A 21,351-nucleotide genomic window follows, 5' to 3' on the forward strand; every position below is an offset into this window, starting at 1 on the left:
CAGATCAATGGGGCTAGGTTTCGCCTTGAGGGGTGAGAGGAACGTGTTTATTTGTCCAAACACACCTCTAGATTCTCACCGCCAGGCACAAGAAGCGCCTGCATCTCCCGAGGGCGCCTTTACGACTCTTCTTTTTCCTTTTTAATACTTTGCGACGAGAATGAGTGGGAAAGATGAAGCAGGCTCCAGAGCTCTCCTCTCCTCCATTTTCCGCGCTAAAATGGACTTCGGTATAGCCCGTTGTGCACCTCCCCGCTTACGTATCGTACGCCTGCGGAGATGATGTAACAGGTCAGTTCACCCGTTGCTCGTTGAGAGGCGCTAAACTTCACATCGCGTGTATGGAAATACGCTTATTGGGTCCGGAATCTCTTTTCTTGACGAAATAAATACACGCGCAACGCTTTCTTTTATGATGCATAATCATGTAGAAGGAGTGCACGGGGTATCTCGACGCGGAGCGAGGTAATGTTGTACGAGCATCCTGAGTGTCATGGCGGTAGTCTCAGGAAAGGGGAGGAGCCGGGTTGGTGGATGCGTTCGTGGATGAAAGGCGCGCACACTTAAGTGTGCTTCCACTCGTCCCTCTCTTATGACGCCTCTCTCTCATGGAATATGCCTGACGATGGTGGTTGGTGATCGAGTTGCTTGCTTCAGCTCTTCTGTGTCTGTGTCGAAAGAGGGCTCAAGATCAGGGTTTCAGCGTCTAACTCACCATGATGCCTGGGAAGCTGGTGGTGATGACGCCAAAACACAGAATAGAATGAGGATATGCAGCTTGTCAGTGAACTGCCTGGGCAACATATCGGCTCGGCCCAGCTCTTCCTCAAGGAGCTCAGTGCAATCGGTCATCATGGTCCTGAAGAACAGATCTTCAATGCGAGGATCTTGGTCAGTCAGTGAGTATCTTAAGTTGTGCTGTGGGCGAAGAGAACTACGACAACGAGGCGCAACCGTCCTGTGTCCGTGATCTGTAGATGGAAAAGCCTCATTCCGTTAGTGCGACCCAAATCGGGTCCTGACACATAAAGGGTAAAAGTTTACCACCGCAATAATCAATCGCTGCGAGCTCGACCCGCATCAGCCTCCAGGGATCATCTAATGAATTCACCACCGTATCCTTCTTGCCCAATACATCATCCGCCACTACCTGGAAATGGATGACATATAATATATCACGATGATGGACAATCCTTATGATAAACCAGCAGGCGGGAGATCTACAGGGCACCTCCGCAGGTTAGGCTCTTCCCTCCCTCGCCCTGCTCCACATGCTTAATCTTTCCACCTCCTCCCAGCCTAATACATGGATGGGGAGGAGGCGAAGAAATGAAGCCCATGGTGCAGGGCGAGATAGGGAAGAGCCTAATACGCGGAGGGGGAGGAGGGGGAGAAATGATCCTGTGGTGCAGGGTGGGTGAGGGAGGGGATTCAATCTTCAAGCTTCAATTATTGCAAGCAGCTGCCGATCGCTGATACCAGCATTCGTGGAAGGTGATTCGACTTTGCGGGGTTGTCGAAGCAAGCATTGACCCGGCAATGTCAGCTATATGGCAGGGATTTGTCACGCATTGTGGGTTGTAGCAGCTATGCGCTCATCGGATTCTCTAAGGCAGGGTATTCCGCGTGGGAGTACGATAGCCGGCGCATCATGCATGGATAGCATACCTACAATCCTGCACGTTACATAGAATGGGGACAAAGTGATACCTGTGATCAGAGGTCGGCAGGAGCTGCGGGTACCTGCGGGTCGTACAGCGGTACCCGCAGCATGTGATACCTGGTTACGTCGTTGTTCATTTAGTTCCCCAGGTTACTTTTAGGCTTAGCAGCTTGTAATATTTATTCCGTGTCCACTGTTTGTTTTGCCTTCCTGAACTCACGTTCGAAGAGCCTTCTAGCTTGTACGCTTGCCATGGGCCTCAGGAGCTCGTCAAAGCTTCTTTTAAGATGTCATGGTGGTCATTCAAAAATGTTGAAGCCTTATATATCATTCCATGCATCAGACATCGATGATCTAACAGTCTTGTTACATAATAGCTAATAGCCTCCTACAGCTGCGCTCGGCTGGAATGGAACTGCCACGGAGGCGAACAAACTCTTATGAAAATCGCCCGGCTGTGGGAAATATTCTAGCTCCTGTCTCTGGCCTTCAAGGTTCCGGTAAGCTCCAACCGCCTTTTTCGATGTGGTGCGCGTGACAGCTGAAACGTAGCATGAGCCAACAGCTGGCGCACTATTAACGACTCCTCAAAGCCTGTTGACCTTATCACAAAACAATTTTCAGCCGAGCTTCGGAAAACACCTTCTGTGCGCGGTGCTGGGACATCAACAGCCTCGCGGCCCCCTTGGGCCACCGAGCTCGATGCCGCCGACGCTCCGCAGTCGCAGCCGCGGCAGCAGCACGCACCATCCGGCAGCTCACCCTCAACATCACGTGCACAACGAGCTAGCGGCCATGCCAACTGGGACTCACATGGCTTCAGCTTTCAGACGCCAGCTCCTATCGCCCCGGCCTTCCGCACCTCCTCACCTAAGCGCCAAGAAGCTTCTGACGGCTCAACCTCATGGGACGCAGTTTCAGGGACCTGGCCAAGCTCCACGCCTGCAATGACGCGGCCGCAATCGGGTGGCAGAGCTAGGCCACCTATGGACCAGCCAGAGGGCTGGGGTCATCAACTACAAGGCCATCACTACACTTCGCAGCAGGCACGGGGCAACGACGATCTGTATGCTCGAATAGGGCACGTAGAAACAGCTGCCGCGGTACCCGGCCGCCGCGGCGCGGCAGCGCCTGCGGCAGGACCGCCGCCGAGGCGAACTACCGGCAGCTGTGATGGAGCCCGGCCGCAGCCAGGTGACTTGAGCTCCGGCGATGGCGGAGGGCTCGCAGCGGCGGCGCGCGGCGGCGGCGCAGCATCAGGACATGCCGCGCGGGTCGGGGCATCGCCCGCCCGCACTACACCTGCAACCACCACCACCGATAGTCGTGCAAATCGTGCAAATGTACGGTCCACATCGACACCAAAGCCACGGGCCGCCGTACCCCCAAAACGGTCAACGTCGATAACCGATAACGTCCGCAGTGATTGGGTGGACGTCGGGCCTGCCGCGGACCGTAAGGCTGGAGGTGGCGGCGGGATCGGCAGGGAGGCAGACGCTGGCGGAGATGATGACCGTGGATCTTGGCTGTTCGCTGGGGATGTGGAGCATCAGAGAAAAAACCCAAATTATGACGCGCAAAGCCGTGACCCAGATCCGGAATCCCGTTCCGCTGCATTGGATCGACGGCGGCTACCTGAACACAAGGCCGCTTCATCCACCGGCCGAACGGCGGTAGAAAATGATGGCGGCAAGGACGGCGGTGTTGACGGTAGCACAACATCGACAGGTGGCCCGCAGCGGCTGCTGCCGGCGGCGGCGGCGGTGCGGTCGCGGCATCCTCGCTCTCCACCACCACTACACGGCACAGCAGACCTGGAGGTCACCTTGTCGCCGCCATCTGTGGCTCCCGCGGCGGCGCTTGTCGCCGGAAGCGGCAGCACTGGTGGGATGTCGCTTGGGCACGGGCCGTCGGCTGGTTTCGGAGCCGCCGGGCGCGGCGGCGGCAGCCACCAGGGAAATTCTTCCCCCTCGCAAGGGGAGTCTACGAGGCTAGCCCAGGTGTGCGGGGCCCGCAAACCATCTCACGTCACTCGATGGGGCTCAAGCCACTGTGTGTCGGTATGTAGCTCTTCTGGACGCATGTTTGGGGGGTTTATTTAAGTTAAGCGAACGTAGTTGAGCCTTGCGCGTTTCGCAATTTTTCACCTCAGCACACTGACTAAGGCAAATACTGGACGAGACCAAATGCGTGTTTTGAATCGATTTAAAATTATCCTTGGAGATCGCGATCCACCCATTGTACGCCTCTATTGCAAAGTATTATATCACGACTTTTCCGGTAAAGAACCGACCGGTGGATGCAGATACCGTGATGAGCCCTCCAGGATACTACACAAAGCCTCCTTCGGGGGTGTTCTGGAAGCTTCCTCGCGGTGGACGTTTTAACCATCCCACCCCCGTAACAGGGCTTTAATCCAGTCCCACACAGCGCCTACTAGTTGAGACCCGCCATGATTATCAGTTTATCGTTCAGTGTCAGGGCTGGGTGAATTGGCAGGTCACTAAGTATGTTACCTTGTTACGAGGTAGCCTTGCCGGGATGTGGCTTGCTTGACGGTATTGGGCAAGCGATGAGATTTTGCTTTAGCCTTCCCAACAGGTCCCATTGCTCATTTGTCGTTCCTGCGGCGCCGCCCCTGCCGCCGCCGCCCCTGCCGCCGCCGCCCCTGCCGCCGCCGCCCCTGCCGCCGCCGCCCCTGCCGCCGCCGCCCCTGCCGCCCCCGCCCCTGCCCCCGCCGCGTCTTTACCTCAATCGTTTTTATCAGGAAGAGAACGCAAGGCTCCGAGATCAGGTGCAGCATCTCGAGCGGCTGCTTGCAGCGGTGACGCCTTCATCATCATTAGCAGCAGCAACAGGAGCAGATGCACGACGTGGCAGGAAGCCGCCACCGACGGGAAGGCCCTCGAGCGCGGCGGGTTTCACGGACGCCTCCTCGCCAAGCATCGCAGCGGCCGCTGCCGGTGGGGTGGTCCTTCAGCAGTACAAAGCGCAGGTACGGCATTGTATCGACACCGGCAATGCTGTTACATTTTTTTTGCCGCCTTCTAATCATGAATTTTTGCTGCTGCTGCTACTGCTGCTGCTACTGCTGCTACCGCTGCTGATACCGCTGAGCTGCATCGCAGGTGATTCAGCTGCAGCGGCAAGTGGCCCTCATGTCTCAGGAGATCGAGGTGAGGGGCCCAATGTATCCGTATATCCGTTTTTTTGCACCGCTGGATGTTGAATGGCGTTAGGGGAGCTCGATGCATACTAGCGCCATCGCACATGGCTAGATACGATACGGAAGCGTGGATGGGCAATGCAGGCTTAGGCCTGGATGGGCGATTTAGATGCCGGGAGGGGGGTTAATGGCGTGCACGCAGCACGCGGCGAGCCTGCACGTGTCGCTAGGGCCCTCGGAACGTCCGGCCACCGTCAAAGTCTGTTCGGGCACCGGCGTTGAAAACGCGCAGCCTCGGAATGCGAAGCAGCCTGTGTGTGAGCTCACCCGGCGCTTTGTAGCGGCTTTGTCCGCGGAGACGGCGACCTGAGGCAGCCCTGCAACGGGTGCTGAATTTCTTTGTGGACCAGCATTGCAAGACCTGCTAGACCTTCTACTAGACTCGATCTGAGCTTGGCCGATAGTCCAAACACCACAACCGCCAAAACCGTGTGGCACTTGCAGAACAAGGCCCGTCTGAGTTTGGAGGTGGAGGGCACCCTTCTGGAAGTGGCATCCAAGCTGGAGGTGAGGCCGAACCCCACCATTACTATTTTACCATTTTACCATTTTAACATTGCCATTACCATTGCCATTACCATAACTCTTATTGCCCCCTTGTCTGGCCGGGGTCAAAAGTTGATCCCATGGGTCTTTAGCTGATTGGGCGAGATCGGGTAACGCTTGGGTGAGAAGGATCCGTGGGTCATTAGCTGGTTCTGATGAACGCGTTTTCAGTCAGCCAGCTGGCTGGCTGACCTAGTGCCTACGGTGCCTGCGGTCTTCCTTGGGGCCGTGTTGGATGGTGCGCCAGGCGCTGTGTCCACACGTACCGCTGCGCGCTTGCGTTGAACTGGGAACCTTCCAGAAGCCCTGCAATGGTTGGCGCGTCGCGGCCACCGGTGGCTTCTTGGCTTTATGCGATCTATGCGATTTATGCTATGTGTGCTATGTATGCGATCTATGCGATTTATGCATCAAGTGGTCTGAAGAGCGATTGCCTTTCTCGTAGCCTGTGTGTGCATCAGCTTCATGTGCTGCTCTGGGTCCGCCGCTTCTCCTGCCCCCAATCAGGGGTGTGCCTCCCACTGGCGCATCGACGCTGTCGTTCCGGCTCAGTGGCTTGCCACAGTAGCTGCCGTTGGGTTTCATGCTGATACTAAAATGCCCATTGCCCATTGCTTGTTTTCTCCTTCTGTTTTCCCTGTCTACATGGCTCCGTGCTGATCGTTGTTTGTTTTCCAGGATCTGGCAGCTGGCAGCAGCAACAGCAGCAGCAGCAGGAGCGGCGGTGGCGTTGGTAGGGTGGCCCCGGCCTCGGGCAGCGACGCTGCGTCGTTGCAACCGGGCGCAGCGGCGGAGGCAGCAGCTGCCGGCTATGGCGAAGGAGGGGACGGAGGCGGAGGCGAGGGCCTCAGCCGGGAACAGCTAATGCAGCTGCATAAGTGGAGTAAGCAGATGCTTGGGCGGCTGCGCAGGTGCGGGGTGCGGGGTGGGCTTTCGGTCGGGCTTAGGTTTGCGCTAGCATCGCGAGCCGAGGACTCGATTTACTCGTGGGTGCTTGCTGTGAAAGGCTGTGAAAGGCAAGGGACGGAGTAGGAGGATTATTTTTACCGATGCCCCGGTTGAAAACGACACTTAATCTGCAAACTTTTGTTCGTATGCTGTATACGTAAGAGAGTGTGTGTGTGTGCGTGCATATGTAAGTGCGATTATGTAGTGCCGAAGGGGAAATGGGTGGACCATATACAGCCTCTAGCAGTCTTGATGCTCCGATGGCCGCTGCTGTTCCCACGTGTGCTTTCCTCGCAGCGAAAAGTCCGAGTCTTCAAAGCTCTTCACCCAACAAGCATACGACAGTGGGGGGTCCCGGGCCGGCGGCCTTTTAGGCGGTCATAGAGCGGCGTCATGGGGCAACCGCAGCGCCGCTGCCGCCGTTGCCGATGGCACCAGCTTCTCCCCTTCGTGGGTCGTGCCCTTCCTCCACGCGGGCGGCAACCGCTTCCTTCAGGCTGGTGGAGGCGGGGGCGGAGGCGGCGCCAGAGGCGACGCAGCAGCGGATGACCTCGCTGGTGCGTCTGGCGGCGGAGGTGGAGGTGGCGGAGGCACAGGTGGTACGAGCGTGGTCGCTATCGCAGGCGGCCAGGCAGCGTTGCTTGCTGACCCGTTGCTAGCACACCGGCTGGAGTTGCAGCTGGCGGCTTTAGCGCCCAAGTTGGCGGCACTATCTGTGCTGCTTAAAACGCAGCTACTGCCGGCCATGCCGTGGCTGGGGTTGGAAGCGGCGGACCGGCTCCAGGTGCGGCGGGCCGTGCCCATCACTGGATGACTGGTATTGTGTGGGAGTTTGGACAAGTTTAAGGAGCTGGAACGGTCAAGACCTGGACGAGCGGCAGCAATGTGTAGGCAAGGAATTAGGCGTCCCCTTTTTTTCTTGCTGCCATCGCAATCACCATCACTACCACCATCACCAACCTTACGTCATCTTCCAACTGCTGAACTAACGACGTTCAACCAACCCGCATCCAATCCGGATCCACGTATCCAACCGCAATCAACCTGAATCCAACCACATTTAACGGCTTCCAACCGCATCAAACCGCGTCAAACCGCAGGCCGAGGTGGGTGAGGCGGCTGAGAGTGTATCCCAGTCCGTGGAGGCCCTGGTGCAGCTGTGCAGCTTGCTTCCGGCGGGGGCGGCTGTGTTCGGGGAGGGACCCGTGGCGCAGGAGCCCAAGCGGAGAGCCGCGGAGTTGGACGCAGGTAATAATGGCCATCGTTATAATGATTAGGGCGCTTGATGGGGCACATCTTCTTCTGCATGCTCCCTCCAGTGCTCTTTAGAAAATCCGTATAAAAATCCGTGTAAAATCTGTATAAAAAACAGTATAAAGACCTGTATAGAAGTAGTATAAAACAGTATAAAGGATCGTATAAAAGCATATAAAAAAACAGGGTAAAAAACAGGGTAAAAAACAGGGAAAAAACCGGGGAAAAAACAGGGTAAAAAAAGGGTAATAAGCAGTGTAAAAATAAATGCTCTCATCCAAGGGTGAACGTATTAGGGTGCCCTAACGAAACTCCGGAAATCCGGAAGGTCAAAAGAACTCGGCCAAGCGGCCCCGCGGTAAGGACTTCTCAGAGAGTCCACTTGCGAACTCCACCTCCCGCATTAGGGCGTCCATATTGACGTCGGGGTGATGTTTATTCTCTAACATCATATCAAGAAATCCGTGCTGTGTTGCAGACTTCACTATTCATAGAGTTCGTCGCTTGCCCACGTGTGGAGCTTTCTCGCTCTACGGATATCCTGTTCATGACCCTTCACGTGCTGATGCTGCAGGTCGTGACAGTTGGTTGTACAGCAGTCCCGAGCTGTTGGACGCTCCGGAACCTTCTTCGCCGTCAGCCAGTGACGATGACGTAATCAGCGTGCCGCGATTACAGGTGTGACGATGTCTTGTGTCTGCTGCTGCTGCAGCTGCAGCTGCAGCTGCAGCAGCGGCGGCGGCGAACGGCAACGAAAGGCTGGTTCTGGTTTTCCTGCCGCCGCTGCTTCCTGCGGGATGCGACCATTGTCCACATGATCTCTCGATTCTCGCTACGCTTTATCCAACCCTGGCTGCTAACTGCCAACTGCCAACCGCCCAGGCAGCCATCGCACCCCTGCTGCGCGACCGCAAGACAGGCAGTAAGGCCCTTGCGGACATCTTGGAGCCCGCTAGGGTCAAATCTCAGGCGAGTTGCATTGACAGGATCGCCAGGTTGACTTCAGGAGCTCAGCTTATCGGGGTGCACTTTTTTCCTGAAGCTCGGAGTTGATCTTTGGCGCCTTCTGCAGGTGGTGCCCGCCTTTAATTTGGGTGTATCATTAATTTTTACCTTTAATTTGGGTGTATTTTCCTGTAGGGCAGGGCTCTGCGTTCATTTCCATGCCATTCCCTCACTCCTGGCCCTTCTCTGGTTTGGTTTCATTTTTCGCAGTCGGCCGCAGCCAAACGGGCGGTACTCGAGACCGAGCTGCGTTTTGCCGCGCGCGCGTCGGCCCTTCACGCTGAACATGTGTCACATCTGATGCTTAGCGTGGGGATGGCGCTGGAGGAATGCCGAGGTAAGAAGACTGGGGCCCCCAACTCGGGTTATCTGTTGCGCGGAGGTTAAGGCCATTATGTTAATTATGCGGTTGTGTTCCCCATTTGAGACGGACTGGCGCAGTAACGGCAAATAATGAGAAAGCAGTTATGCTAGTGGATTGCCGTACTTGTAGTGAGTCAAACCAGTGTTTCTTGGTTAAGTGTTATTCGCTGCGTTTGAGCACATTATTTGCATGATGGCCTCTTATCGTTTTGGGCGTGTGTCTCGTGTACGAAGCGCGGGCATAAACGCACGGCGCTGAAAGCCTGGGATGACCTTTAGGGGCTGGGAGATATAGAAGCAAGAGGGATAGCACTGCTATGTCTGGATAGCAGTAAGCTAGGCTGGGTACTGCGGAGATGATAAAAAGTTAAGCTCTTGTAGTAAGTTTGACTCTTCAGTAGGGAGGAGTAATAACCAAAGGAATAAGTGGGCTTGTAGGGACGTGATAGCTCTCTCGCGACGTGTTTGGCGTGGCTTAAGCGCGCTGGGCAAAACGCCGCTTGGAGCGAGATGAAGCGTGTGGGACATACACAAACGAGGCCAATTATCAAAAGACATATAACAGTCAGACCGGAGGCATGGAGCAAAAAAATAACGAAACCAACACCACTAGCACCAATAACAGCTAGTATCTCACCAGGCTGTAGAGAAAAGGATAACAGCTCGCGGAATGGTAATGGCCGACTGGGAGGTGCTGGCTTGGTGGGGCAGGGAAGGGGGTTGGGCGTGTTGCTTTGCACCAGCTGCTTTCCACCAAAGCGACATTGTTAAGGAGGTTGTCGGGCAAAGCAACATTTCCGCACGTGTCTGGACGTGTTGGTGTTAATTCAACGCGGATTACTTCATGCCGCGTTGCTTTGTGCCATATCAATAGAACTGCGTACATCTAGCACTGGCGTGATGACGCCTCGTGTGGCTTGCTGACATGGAAGCAACTAGTTTACAAGTTTGATGCTTTCCAAGAGTGCAAATTGCCGTGAAGTTATGTATCATAGCTTGCTTTGGTCCTTTCTTGAAACATTAAATTTCTATTCGGTATCGTATACTGAAAAATTTATTCAGTGCTGTATACTGATGAACGACGTTAAGCGAATCCTGTCGTGTTGAATACAGTATTCAGAATACTGGTGTTACAGGTCAGCAGTAAACATCTCACGAATGCGGCGGTTACGCAGCGTTAAGATTATGCCAGATGAAATTTAAATATACAAAATATTAACTTTTGCTTTGGATTGTGCGCAATAAGGGGTTTGTTGAAGGGGTGGAAGTAAGTCAAAGGGTTACACGTCCAAGGGGAACCGGCTACCAGGGGGCATTTCTAGCAGCTAGGAGGCTCGGCTTACAAAACAGTAATCTTGTTCGTTAAAGGCTGTTAAATAATAATGTATGCTTGTTACTTAAAAAGACGGAAAGCATACCGCGTTAGCTAGGTTGCTGCAACCGCCTTGCGGTTGCATAACGTTGGCCTAATGAAACCTTTCGATAAGGGGTCGAACGTAACGTCTGGCAATTGGAGCCGCAACTCAAATTTGTTTGTTAAATTGTTGTAGTTGATTGAGCATTTCGAAGGAAGGGGGCCCAAAAAGGCGCCAAGTTAGCGCGGCCCACCTTTCCGACCCCAGTCCTGAAGTCAAAGAGCCGCCACCGTATGGGCAGGATTAGTTGGAGCGAGCATCCGTGGGGTGCAAATGGCACATCACATCCAGCCTTTGTAACCTTCCCAACCGAAGCGAGCCCCACGCGCCGCAGACGGACCCACACAGCCTCCCGGACTCCAAATCCCCCAACCACCCGCGGTCCGCGCGGCCCGCAACCTTCCCTGCACTCCTAGCCCACCCCGATCCCTCCCCTCCATCGTCTCTTTCAGACGCCTCTCCAGACCCCCCCAACCAAACCCCTTAACTCTGGATATCGCGAGCCAAGGGTTATCATCCTTCACCACCACCCTTTCGAGCATACCGTTACACCGAACACGAACTCCCCCGTCCGTAAGTCTCCAGAAAGTGGCTAAGCGAGGCTAGGCAGACGAAACAAAGCATGCAATAGGCAAGCAAAGGAAGCAACAAAGCCCAATAGCACTGCGCCGTAGGAAGGCGCGCGAGGCCTACCATTCACCCCATCGTGGCTACCCACGACAGCAAACCGCGAAAATCCACACGCAGGCCTTCCCTCCCAGCCTACGCCTACGGACCGCCCCAGTCACCGCGCAGTCGACCAGGTACTGGTGCATTATCAAATGTTTGGCATTTGGACCTCCGTACTTCTGTATTTGCCGCCTTGCATTGGTCCCCATAGCCAAGCGCGAAAGATGCTAATCGTAGCATGAAACAAATCTTTGCATAGGGTAAGAATGCGTGACACCTCCAGATTGATGGCCATCAACCAACTATTGCCGTTAGATGTAGCGGAGCTGCAAGCGTGAACGCGTGTACGCAACGGCGTGGCACGGACAGCCGTTGTGTCATCAAACTCCATACTGCAGTATTCAGCAAGGAGTAGGATCCGGCCTCTGCGGTTGCATGGGTATACAGCAAGTACCATGGTCGGCGTCCGCAGCAGCGCCCTCTACGGCACGTCAACCGCCGCCGCCGCACCTTCCCTTTTCCCCCAAAAGACAAGACATATACGTACCGAAGTCATCAACACGCACGCTTAACCCCGTATATGCCCCGGGGTCCCCAAACCCTGGCTGCAGGCGCCAAGGATGCCGCCGCGATCAAGTCGTACTTCAATGCGGCCGCGGCTGTTCGGCAGGTCTTGGAAGGGGCGGACGCCTTGGAGGTCCACCCCTGTGAAACTTGCCTGAAGGTCTGACGGGCTCCGGGTCTGTTTCGACTTTTCATCATGTCCAATTTGCGGTTGACAGGAGGAAAAGAGGCGACAAGCTGCTGCAACATTTACATGGGGTAGCTGTGGTAGCTGGGCAAAGCAGTCGCCAAGGGGAGATGGAAGCGCTTTCAGAGATGTATCTCATTCGTGATGTATCTCGACATCATTCGTGATGTATCTCAACTGCCGTGGTGAAATATGTCGCTATATTCTACGGCCTCTGGCGCCGATGCCGCATGTTCCATCTTCGCTTTCTCTTGCCAAAAGCACGCGGCAAGCATACCTTCTGCGCCAGCACTGCGGCTGCTTCTGCCGCCGTCTTTACGTTGCTGCGGCTGCTGTTGATATGCTGTTGCGGCTGGTTTTCTTGTCTTGCTGTTGCGTGACGTGCCTGGTGCCGTGTTATGTATGCAGTATGTATTAGTAGGCATGTATTACGCAGCTGGGAAGCTTCCCTTGCTGTTTCCGACGGTGGCACACTAGTATCACGTGTGTCGTCGTGGCGTCTTGCGTTGTGTCTTTCTGGTAACATGCACATCAGCAAACTAGATTGGCATAGTCAGTGGCAGCATGAGCCCAGATCACTAACAGCTGTTACTGGCCCGACCCACATCCCGCAGGCTCTGGTGGACATCATCCGGGTGCACCGGGAAACACTGGGTCGGGTTCCGGAGCTGCTCGTGAATGCGCCCGCGGCGGATGTGGAGGTGAGAAGGAGGAGGAGGAGGAGGAGGAGGAGACGTCTAGCCAGGAGGGATTGATTGACGGGCTAGTGGCGAGGTGTTCCTGGCCGTGTGGCGGCTGTGGTCCGGAAATACGGCTCCACCTCACCGCATCTTGCTGTGTACAGCGATTACGTTGTGGCCCCTGACCATTCATGTGTGCTGCTACAACTGCGGCTGCTGCTGCTGCTGCAGGGCCGACTGCTGAGCAAGGTGGAGGAGCTGCACCAGGGATTCAAGTGGGTGGAAAGGGGATGTTGGGGAGTTGGAACGAAGGCAGTCGGGATGGGGGGGGGGAAGGGGCGGGGTGCGCGCGCCTCATCTGCTCTCCGGCACCATCCCGACTTTCGGGGGCCCTGAATTCCATCCATGGCCAAGCTATGATGTGTGTACGGCCTTACGGGGCTTGAAGTACGATCCCGGTTGAATATGTTGTATAGCTACGTTTCCTAAGCTACAGCCACCAGGTAGGCCAATAAGCTGGGCTGAGGGCTCTGTCTTTGCAGCATTTTGTTTTACAATTTTTCTGCCGATGCAGCTGTAGCTGTAGGTCACACATATAGTTTGCCTGTTTTAGCGGTAGGTCAAGATATCGGCGCTATGTCCTTCCCCTCTTCTGGCATCCGTATCCGGGACGTAGGCCACCGGACGGCAGCCCGGCTTGGAGTCCTGATCTACATCCATACATCCATTCAGTACACGGCTTGTGACGGGGCCGGGTACACCACGCGCGAAACACGGAAAGTCACGAACCCTAACTTGTCGACATATGATTGCTTTTTGATGCGAACTCGCAACTGCTAACCATGCGGTCCGGTGCTTGGGAAGCGCAGGAAGGCTGTCAGTCGGTTAGAGGCACACAAGCGGCGCCAGTTGGACTCTATGGCTGGCGGCAGCGGTGGTGGTGGTGGCGGTGGCGGCGGCAGCGCAGCACGGGAGGGGGACGCGGGCTCTGACTATGACGATGACTTCGAGGACTCTGGCGACGACGAGAGAAGCGGCGGCGGCGGGGAGGCCGGTCGCACTGGGCAGCGGGGCGGCAGCGCCGGCGGCCGGGTGGTTGTATCTGAAGGCTCGGCACCGCCGTCGCGGCAACCGCCGTTGACGTCGTCGTTGTTGTCTGCACAGCAACAACAGCAGCAGCAGCAGCATGCGGCGATGGCAGCGAAGCCGGGTAAGCCTCCGAAACCGCGGCCTGAGTGGCAGGGCTAGCCGGGGAAATAGTTATGATGAGGGGGGAAGGCGCTGTCCGCCTCAAGGCAGCTTGCCGAGGGATGGCTGTCAAGCGGGCGAGAAGGGGAAACGGCTAGGAACGCCGCCGTCTCCTGGCGTCGCACGGCATGCGTCATTAGATAGCACGGCATGCGTTCATGGCCCCCCCCGCTCTTACGGACACCCCCGCACTTGTGCGGAACTTGTAATTTGTAATTAGAAGGGTGCAGCGCTAACGCTCCTCTGGGCCTTTTTGGGATGTTACTGTTGTCGATGTTGTGTGGCACAATGGCGTTATGGCTTCAAATGTGATGTGTTGTGCTTCCGCCGTTCTGGTGGTCAGGTACCTGAGCGCATTATTCCGCTTTATATATTCCGCTTCATGTGACATGGGTGGAGTGGGGGGTGCTATGGCATGGTGTGCCATGGAGAATTGGATTGCTGTCGCTTAAGTAGTGGTCAAGTAGTTTCCGTTAGAGAAGACATCTAGGGTTTTCGTCTGTCTGTCAGGAAGCAGAAATTAAGCGGTTTATAAAGCAGCTTGGTATTCCACGTTGCAGTGCTCGCTGGAAAAATTGCGAAAGGTAAGGGCGTGCGTGTTTTGCATTGGTGTTTCATAACAAACCCCAAACAGTAAATATTACGACACACACGACTGTGTGGCATATGCTATATGCTTTCGTGGGCCGGTAGGGCACCGGTCTGCAGCGAATGTGCGAGCAAGGTCAGACCTTGCTTATTTTGGCTAGGCAGCCCACAATATTGCAGCGAGGGCCCCAACCCGCTTTTCAATCTTCCGTTTTTTTGCTCCCATCCTTCCAACCGCGAGCTTCACAAGCGCTGAACAGTCCCCAGGTGGTCGCAGCCGTTTAAACCTAATGGCCGCGACCGTTTATGACCTCCGGGCAGTTCCCGCTCCAGTTGTAGCGCAGTTGAAGTGAGAGACAAGGGACACGGAGCAGCAGCACAACTAGCGCGGAACGAGAGAAGGTCAATATCAACTTGTTGCTAGACAGTCTTACGCAGCTGAAATATGCAGCCGCTCCGTTATTCAAACACCCATCAAGGTTGCGGTCAACCATTCCGGCAAAAATATAGCACTTATCTTTGGCACTGATCCCAGCGTAGTCCAAGAAGCTGTTCCCCAAACCCCTGATTTCGACAGACACCAGACCTGTCCTCCGCGCATGGAAAATTACTTCTGAAGCCTAGGCAGTTGGTTGACACTCGTCCATCCATCCCGTATGTCCGTCTGAGCCCATATCAACGATACCGCGCAATCGCACACAAGGCCCATCCCAATCGTGCGCCGCGCCGTCATCACCTTCCATGACAACTCCCGCAGGCTGCTCGCACCTCCCGCGTCGACAGACCTAGACCACCCCATCCTAAACCGGCGCTGCTGAGCGAGCGGTGTACTTCGACCCGATGGGGCAACCCTTCCCGCAGACGCGTCCAAATGACCGCGCGTACATAACAATAGAACCACGAGCTCTTTCCAACCGCAACGGCACCTTCCACCTTCCAATCGTACCCTCTTTTTCCACCCTTAGGCGACACGAAAAGACGTCGTTGTGTTGTAACATTGATACCGTAAGACCACACGGCCTAGCCGCAACGAAGTGCAAGAGGAGACTGTGTATGGACATCCACCGGGAACCCGCTCTAAAGCATGTTAACGCAGGGGATATTGCAAAAGCGGCAGGACCCTCCCACGGCTGCCGCTCCCCCAATGCCGCCCGTGATCCCCGAGGAGCTCAGCACCTGGCCCACAGCATCCGTAACAAATCATGGGCCTGTTTTTGCTGCCGCCGCTCACTGGCTTCAAGCCGTCATCCCCTGATAGTCACAACGGTGCAGCGGCACCTGGCACCTCCACCACTCGCACATCGGCAAAGGGCTTTGTACCTAGGTCCCAGGCTTTGCTCCACGCCGGTGCGCACTCCGGCCGGTGCTGTTTCCGTCCACAACATATCCCTAAACTAACCGCTTCCGACCTCGGTTTCCTGCCTCGCCTCCATAACATAACGAAAGGCTGTCAAGCCACTTCTCAGGCAGGGACCGTAACGGCAACTCGTCCCCGGTCATTTGCCGCAGTGCTGCTGAACAGGACAGGCGGCCTGGCAGAAGCTGCCACCATATTCTCCGATGCTGCCCGCACCCTGGCGCTCCCCTGCCGTCGCTCCTCCGCCTCAGGAATACACATTCCCGTAGCCCCTGCTGCCATTATCCACGCCTATGCGTCCAGCGATACCCCAGCTGACAACGAGACCTCCCGCATCCCCCCCGTTAAAACGCGATCCTCCCTTTGCAAGCCCGCTAACTTCCCCAACGACTTCCCCGCGCGGAAGTAAGCTGTCCGTTTTTCAATGCCGCTTTTCCAGTCAAATGTCCACTCCACCTTGTTGCGCCGACTCCACGCTTTCGTATATTATCTATCGCATAAGTTCGACTTGCAGCGAGTAATCCTCCGGGTCCCGGTGCTCTTTGCGCTGCTCCCGAATGCGGTTAAGGCTGGGCTTGAGCGAGAACGTGCGCTTGATCCAGGCGGCCAAGCGCACTGCAATTGATATTCGAGGATTAGGGAATTAGACAGCTGGCAGGCAATAATGATAGCGATCGTGATGATAAATGGTGGCGAGGATGTGCTGGTGTTGATAAGAATATACATGTAGCATGTGGGTGGGTGGGAAGCGGCTTGCATTCGATGCTACAAATGCGAAGGCAACCGAGTATGATCCTCTGTGATACCGTTTGTGTGCCCCCTTGCGTCCATTCTGGATTGGAGACCCCAAGACCCCAGCCGGCGAGTTCCTGGCAGCAGGGGCCCATGGCTGATGAATGCCAACGGCACGCAAGAGGTCAAGCGGAGGTCACGTCGGAAACAACAGCCATCGTACTCACCTTCGGGAGTACGGATCATGGGAAGCAGCAGCTTTATGTTTTTCGCCGGCAGCCAGTCGTACAGGCCGTGGCCCCACATCAGCGTGTTCTCGTCCACGATGCCCGTCACCCAAGCCTCCTTTAAAACGTGCAGCGGGCAAGGTCCGCGCGGCACGTTCATGCGGTCGCGGTAGTACCAAATATTCTTTCGCATAAGCATGCGTTGGTAGTTGATCATCTCGTACTGGTAAGGGCTTAGCACGATTTTGCGTGGTACGGGCCGCAGTGCGCCAGTCCAGGGTGTCGTCGGCGGCGCGTTATCTAACGGATGTGGCTTAGACATATCAAACAGGGTCGCCAATTCCTGCGCCTCAGATAACGCAAGCTCCTGTTTGGTGTCTTGTAGCCGCCGGAGCTCCACAGCACGCGCATCGGCCAGTGCGCTTGGCATGGAGCTTTGAAGAGGTACAGGGAGATCGGCAATTGACGGCAGGATCTCAGCTATCCGGCGCTCCATGTGCTGCTGAAAGTCCACTTGGGTCCTGTCAGCGCCAGTCTCGTCCAATGGTCGCATCACCTTATGCAGGCGAATTTTGCGAGTAACAATTTGTCCAGATTCAGACGGCCCCGCCGCATTTTCCGACATTGCGTTCCTGAAGCGATATTTCACTAGTTTTTAGGTATTCAAGATTATACAGCTCGCCAAAAGCAATATTTAGATAATAATTAAAAAAAGAGATTCTCTCTTGTTGTTGCAGCAACCTGGTCTCGGAGCCTGCGGGCAGTATTCAAAGTGGCAGTACCATTGCCTACCCAACACTCCACTAATGCAATATGTTAATTTTTCTGTTATTTACATGGTGATTTGCAAAACTGCTTTACTTATCAGACCAATCCTTTGTGGAGAGAAGAGTATGTGAGCTAGGTCTGGGGCTCTACTAGGAGGCCTTGTAGTCTGCCAACTTGTGCCACGGTATGTGATCAATCACTTAGCTGGCCCTGTTTGGGGATTGAGTGTAGCAACGCTTAAGGAACTGTAAGCTGCATTGACCAAGCTCACGTGGCTCTTTTTCAGGTTGAAGGAGATGTCCTTTAAGGGTATCTTGTGCGGATGTTTTGCTTTGTCCAGAAGACGTGGCGGTGTTCCGCCTGAGCACCCGCAGGTGCGGGGGGAGTTGCGGGGGGTTGAATTTGCATCCTCAGCAGCGCAAGCAGTGCTGGCTTCTTTCTGTCTCCTGTGTTCTACCCCATCTATTCCACCCCATTATGGATAAGAGGTCGGCGGACGATCAGCGCTTCGAGCTACGTTCAATGGTAGTTAGCAGGGTCCAGGAACGTTACAAAAACTGCACCCTTGTAGAATTGTGGTGAATTATAATGTCAATAAAATAATATGCCTCCTACGCAGACTCGCACGGGGGAGGTTTTCGCAGTATGCAACGCCTCCAAGCGGGAATTGCTGTGGATTGATGACGACGACGGAGTTCTCTGCACACGTCCTACAAAGGAGGGCTCCACAGGAATCATTCCAACTCGACGAACCAGCAGGGGCAGAGTTGACCCTGGTTACCTGTATGGCATGCCAAGCACGTGCGGGCTTTCGTCGAGCCGCGCCCAAGTCGGCGGCGTTGAATACAAGTAAGCACAGGATTAAGATAACCTATCGTGCGTTTTGTTGCGACCGGCTTGCCGGCCGTTACATCCTTGGTCAATCCAGTGTGTCTAGCCTCGCGCTGTCCAACACATTAACCTGTGCTTCAAGGCAATGACTTCTCGGCTGCTGTAACTTGCCTTCACGAGGCCGAACTACAGCATGCTGCAGCTTGGTGGTCCTCTTTACTCCTGCGTTAGCGTTAAGTTTCTTTCATATTCCCGGCCACAATCCTAAACCTCATGCCCACGTACCTGTGCGCCCTTCCCTTGACAGCTCCTTCTTTGTCAACCCGCTTGCTGAGGGCTCTCATGACGGTGGGGAGCCTATTCCCTACGCCGGCGCAGCGCTTGGCACCACCAATGCCCTTCTCGGCATCCTCTGCAAGGGCCACAATAACCCGCTGGCTGACGAGTACAGCGAGTTGTCGTACTCCTCTACACCTGAATCATCGCCGGCGAAGGTCCGTATTCGTGCTTTTGCGCCCCGATACAGCAGCTCTGACTGCAGCTGCGCTCTAGACAGTGGCAAATGCGAGGTCGACTTCGATAGCGGTTGGCCGGCATCCCCAGGAACACCTCTCCTGGGGCCCAATGTCCCTATGACTGACGTCCTTGGCTCCAGCTCTGCCGCCTCCGAAGGTTCGGGAAGCCTGCTTCCGCCGGCACCCTGCGCTCCCCAATCGCGGCAGCCGTATGCTCGGGTTGGAAAACACTTTTCGGAGGGGCCTGGGTCATGCAAAACGAGCCTCGGAGGAGAGGGTTCAGAAGAGTGCGGTCGCGCACTTCAAGGTGTCGATAAAGGCATCAGCGCTGCGGTCGAAGGCGAAAACTTCGCGACGGAGATTGGTAAGGAACCCTCACGCTGTAGAGGCGGATGCAGCGGCGAGAGTATCGACAACGATGCGCTGCGGGAGCAGCACGAGTCAGACATCGAGGAGGCCGACGTGTTGGAGGGCAGCAGTGGAGGGCGCGCTCCTATAGTAGCCGCGGACCATGCTTCTGCTGCATCAGACGTGTGTGCGCCATGCACGCCGCCTCTGGCCGCGCGCGACGGCAGCGGCGGATCCGTTGCCGCTGCTGGTGGCCTGGCCCCCGGGCCCGGCCGGCTGGGCAACAGGCAAGCAATGAGCGACGGTGGTAACGGCGGTGAAAAGCGTCTGTCTGAGGCGCCAAAGCTCCGCTCCGCCACATCAGTGCCGACGGCGCAGCTGCAGGTGCCACAGCGGAACTCTGCGTTTTCCAAGCGAGAACCATCGTGGCGCTGCATGGCAGCGTCGTCGCTTCAGCTTCACTTTACGCCCGAGTCAGCGGTCGTTGATGTGTCCTCTGTGTTGCCCCGGGGAGCAGATGGGGAGGCTCAAATGCTGGTTTCGCTTCCGGAGGCGGCATTGTTGGGCGCTCAAGCGGTGCCCATGGAGGCAGCGCAGCTAGCGCAGGGGGTGCTTCAACAACAGCAGCAGCCATCGAATCTGCTTCAGCAGCTGCGGGACATGCGTCCAGCGGTGCCATATGGGGTAGTGCCGTCAGGCTGTGCGGCGCTGCCCTCTTGGCAGGTGGATGCGCAAGAGGAGAGGACTGTTGCACAGCCCCCAAATGCACCGTGCACCGTGCATGCACCTTTACAGGAAGCCGCACAGCCACCGCCGCCGCCGCAGCAGCAGGCTTCACATCTAGGCCTCCAGCATCGGGGAGGAACAATCGCCAAGCACTGCGCGCAACCCAAGCTAGTGTGTTCCTTGCCGGAGCATTTCCCCTCGTATTTCAACGGGTCCCAGCAGCTGCCTTCGCCTCCGGTGCTCTCGCCGCCGGCGACGGTCACGGTGACAGTGGAGGGTGAGGTGGCTGAAGAAGAAACGGCAATTGCGGAGCCGGAAGTCCTCAAGGACCTCACGGCAACTGGACCGGCAGCCCGCGTGGATCCACCCGCATGGACCCCACGGAAGGTTCTGGGACAGAGCAGTGGCGGCACCTGCATCGGCAGCGTCTCCCCGGGCCTAACCGCGGTCAGCAGCACTGTCGCCACTTCGGCGTCCCTTACCTCACTACCCTCCGCCTTCCTTCCATCTGTTCCAGCGGCCTTGTTCTCCTCGCCCTTCGTGCCCCCGGTGCCCAGTAACCCCGGAAAAGGCGACAAGAGCAGTAGAAGAGGTGGGGATGAAGAACCTGTCGCCACCAACACAACCAAAGCCATCAACGCCAGCGACACCGACCTCACGGCGGCCACGCCCGTGTGCCCCGTCACGCCCATGGCTGCGCAGCCTACCCGGGCCCCGGCCTTCCCTGATCCCGGCTGCTCTATTTCCGCCCTAGCCATGACCCGCATGCTCATTCGCCAGCTGGGGTTGTTGCCTCTAAAGGAGGCTCCGCTGCTGCCAGTGGGAGGAGCGAGCCAGCCGCAGCTGCGGGGCTGCACTACCATGGCAGCCGTCGCCATGCTAGATTTGCCAGGACCGTCGCCTTTTGCCGTTGCTGTGAGCGCCGCGGAAGCGGCGATGCGTTGTACTGAGCCGGCCGATGGCAACAACGAGGCCGCAAACGTCACCGCCACACTTCAACAGCAGAACGGCTCAATTCAATCGGACGACATCATTAGTCTACGTGAGAGTGAGCACGGCCGCGAGGCACCCTCCTTGACGTGCGGTTCGGTCCTGCGGGAGGCCGATGTTGCAACGATGAGGTGCACTAATAAGTCATCTCACGTCGCCGGCAACGCGGCCGCGGCAGCCGCTGCGACCCTAGAGGTTATGGACCTGTGGGCCTTGGACACCGCAGCCTCTGCTGCTGCTGGGGGCAGCGGTGGCTTTAATGACGACATCTTTTCCGTGATGACGACGACCCAGGAAAGCAGTGCCCTGTTTGACGTCGATCGGGGCTCATGTAGCTTGCCTTGTCTGTTGAGTGCTAGGAGCATGCAGGGCTGGCTTGAACCGCAGGGTTGGAAACCGCTGCGTGAAAAGTACTGCGGGGTGCAGCATCAGCAGCCGATGCACCATCACGAGCTGCAGTATGTTGGTGGTGACGGCGGCAGCCAGGTGACAGTGATGTAA

The 21,351-nt window shown here is 56.3% G+C and overlaps 3 protein-coding genes across 3 annotated transcripts; 2 read left to right on the forward strand and 1 right to left on the reverse strand.

Moving 5' to 3' along the window:
- Positions 1-2,610: 2,610 nt before the first annotated feature.
- Positions 2,611-15,982, forward strand: VOLCADRAFT_95434 (uncharacterized protein; the record flags this gene model as incomplete). The annotated part of the gene is made up of 17 exons (XM_002954542.1): positions 2,611-2,857; positions 3,473-3,663; positions 4,431-4,658; positions 5,334-5,396; positions 6,114-6,346; positions 6,681-6,833; positions 6,880-6,982; positions 7,063-7,167; positions 7,484-7,631; positions 8,212-8,291; positions 8,520-8,660; positions 8,853-8,979; positions 11,701-11,813; positions 12,455-12,541; positions 12,752-12,795; positions 13,390-13,612; positions 15,965-15,982. 17 exons carry the CDS (start codon positions 2,611-2,613, stop codon positions 15,980-15,982), a joined length of 2,304 nt encoding a protein of 767 aa, XP_002954588.1.
- A 193-nt stretch (positions 15,983-16,175) lies between these two features.
- On the reverse strand, positions 16,176-17,342 carry VOLCADRAFT_106447 (uncharacterized protein). The gene is made up of 2 exons (XM_002954606.1): positions 16,673-17,342; positions 16,176-16,328 (listed from the first exon to the last, which is right to left on the reverse strand). Exons 1-2 carry the CDS (start codon positions 17,295-17,297, stop codon positions 16,204-16,206), a joined length of 750 nt encoding a protein of 249 aa, XP_002954652.1. The 5' UTR covers positions 17,298-17,342; the 3' UTR covers positions 16,176-16,203.
- Positions 17,343-18,044: 702 nt separating this feature from the next.
- On the forward strand, positions 18,045-21,351 carry VOLCADRAFT_95436 (uncharacterized protein; the record flags this gene model as incomplete). The annotated part of the gene is made up of 2 exons (XM_002954543.1): positions 18,045-18,289; positions 18,579-21,351. 2 exons carry the CDS (start codon positions 18,045-18,047, stop codon positions 21,349-21,351), a joined length of 3,018 nt encoding a protein of 1,005 aa, XP_002954589.1.

Source organism: Volvox carteri (assembly GCF_000143455.1).
Source record: "Volvox carteri f. nagariensis unplaced genomic scaffold VOLCAscaffold_44, whole genome shotgun sequence".
NCBI lineage: Eukaryota > Viridiplantae > Chlorophyta > Chlorophyceae > Chlamydomonadales > Volvocaceae > Volvox > Volvox carteri.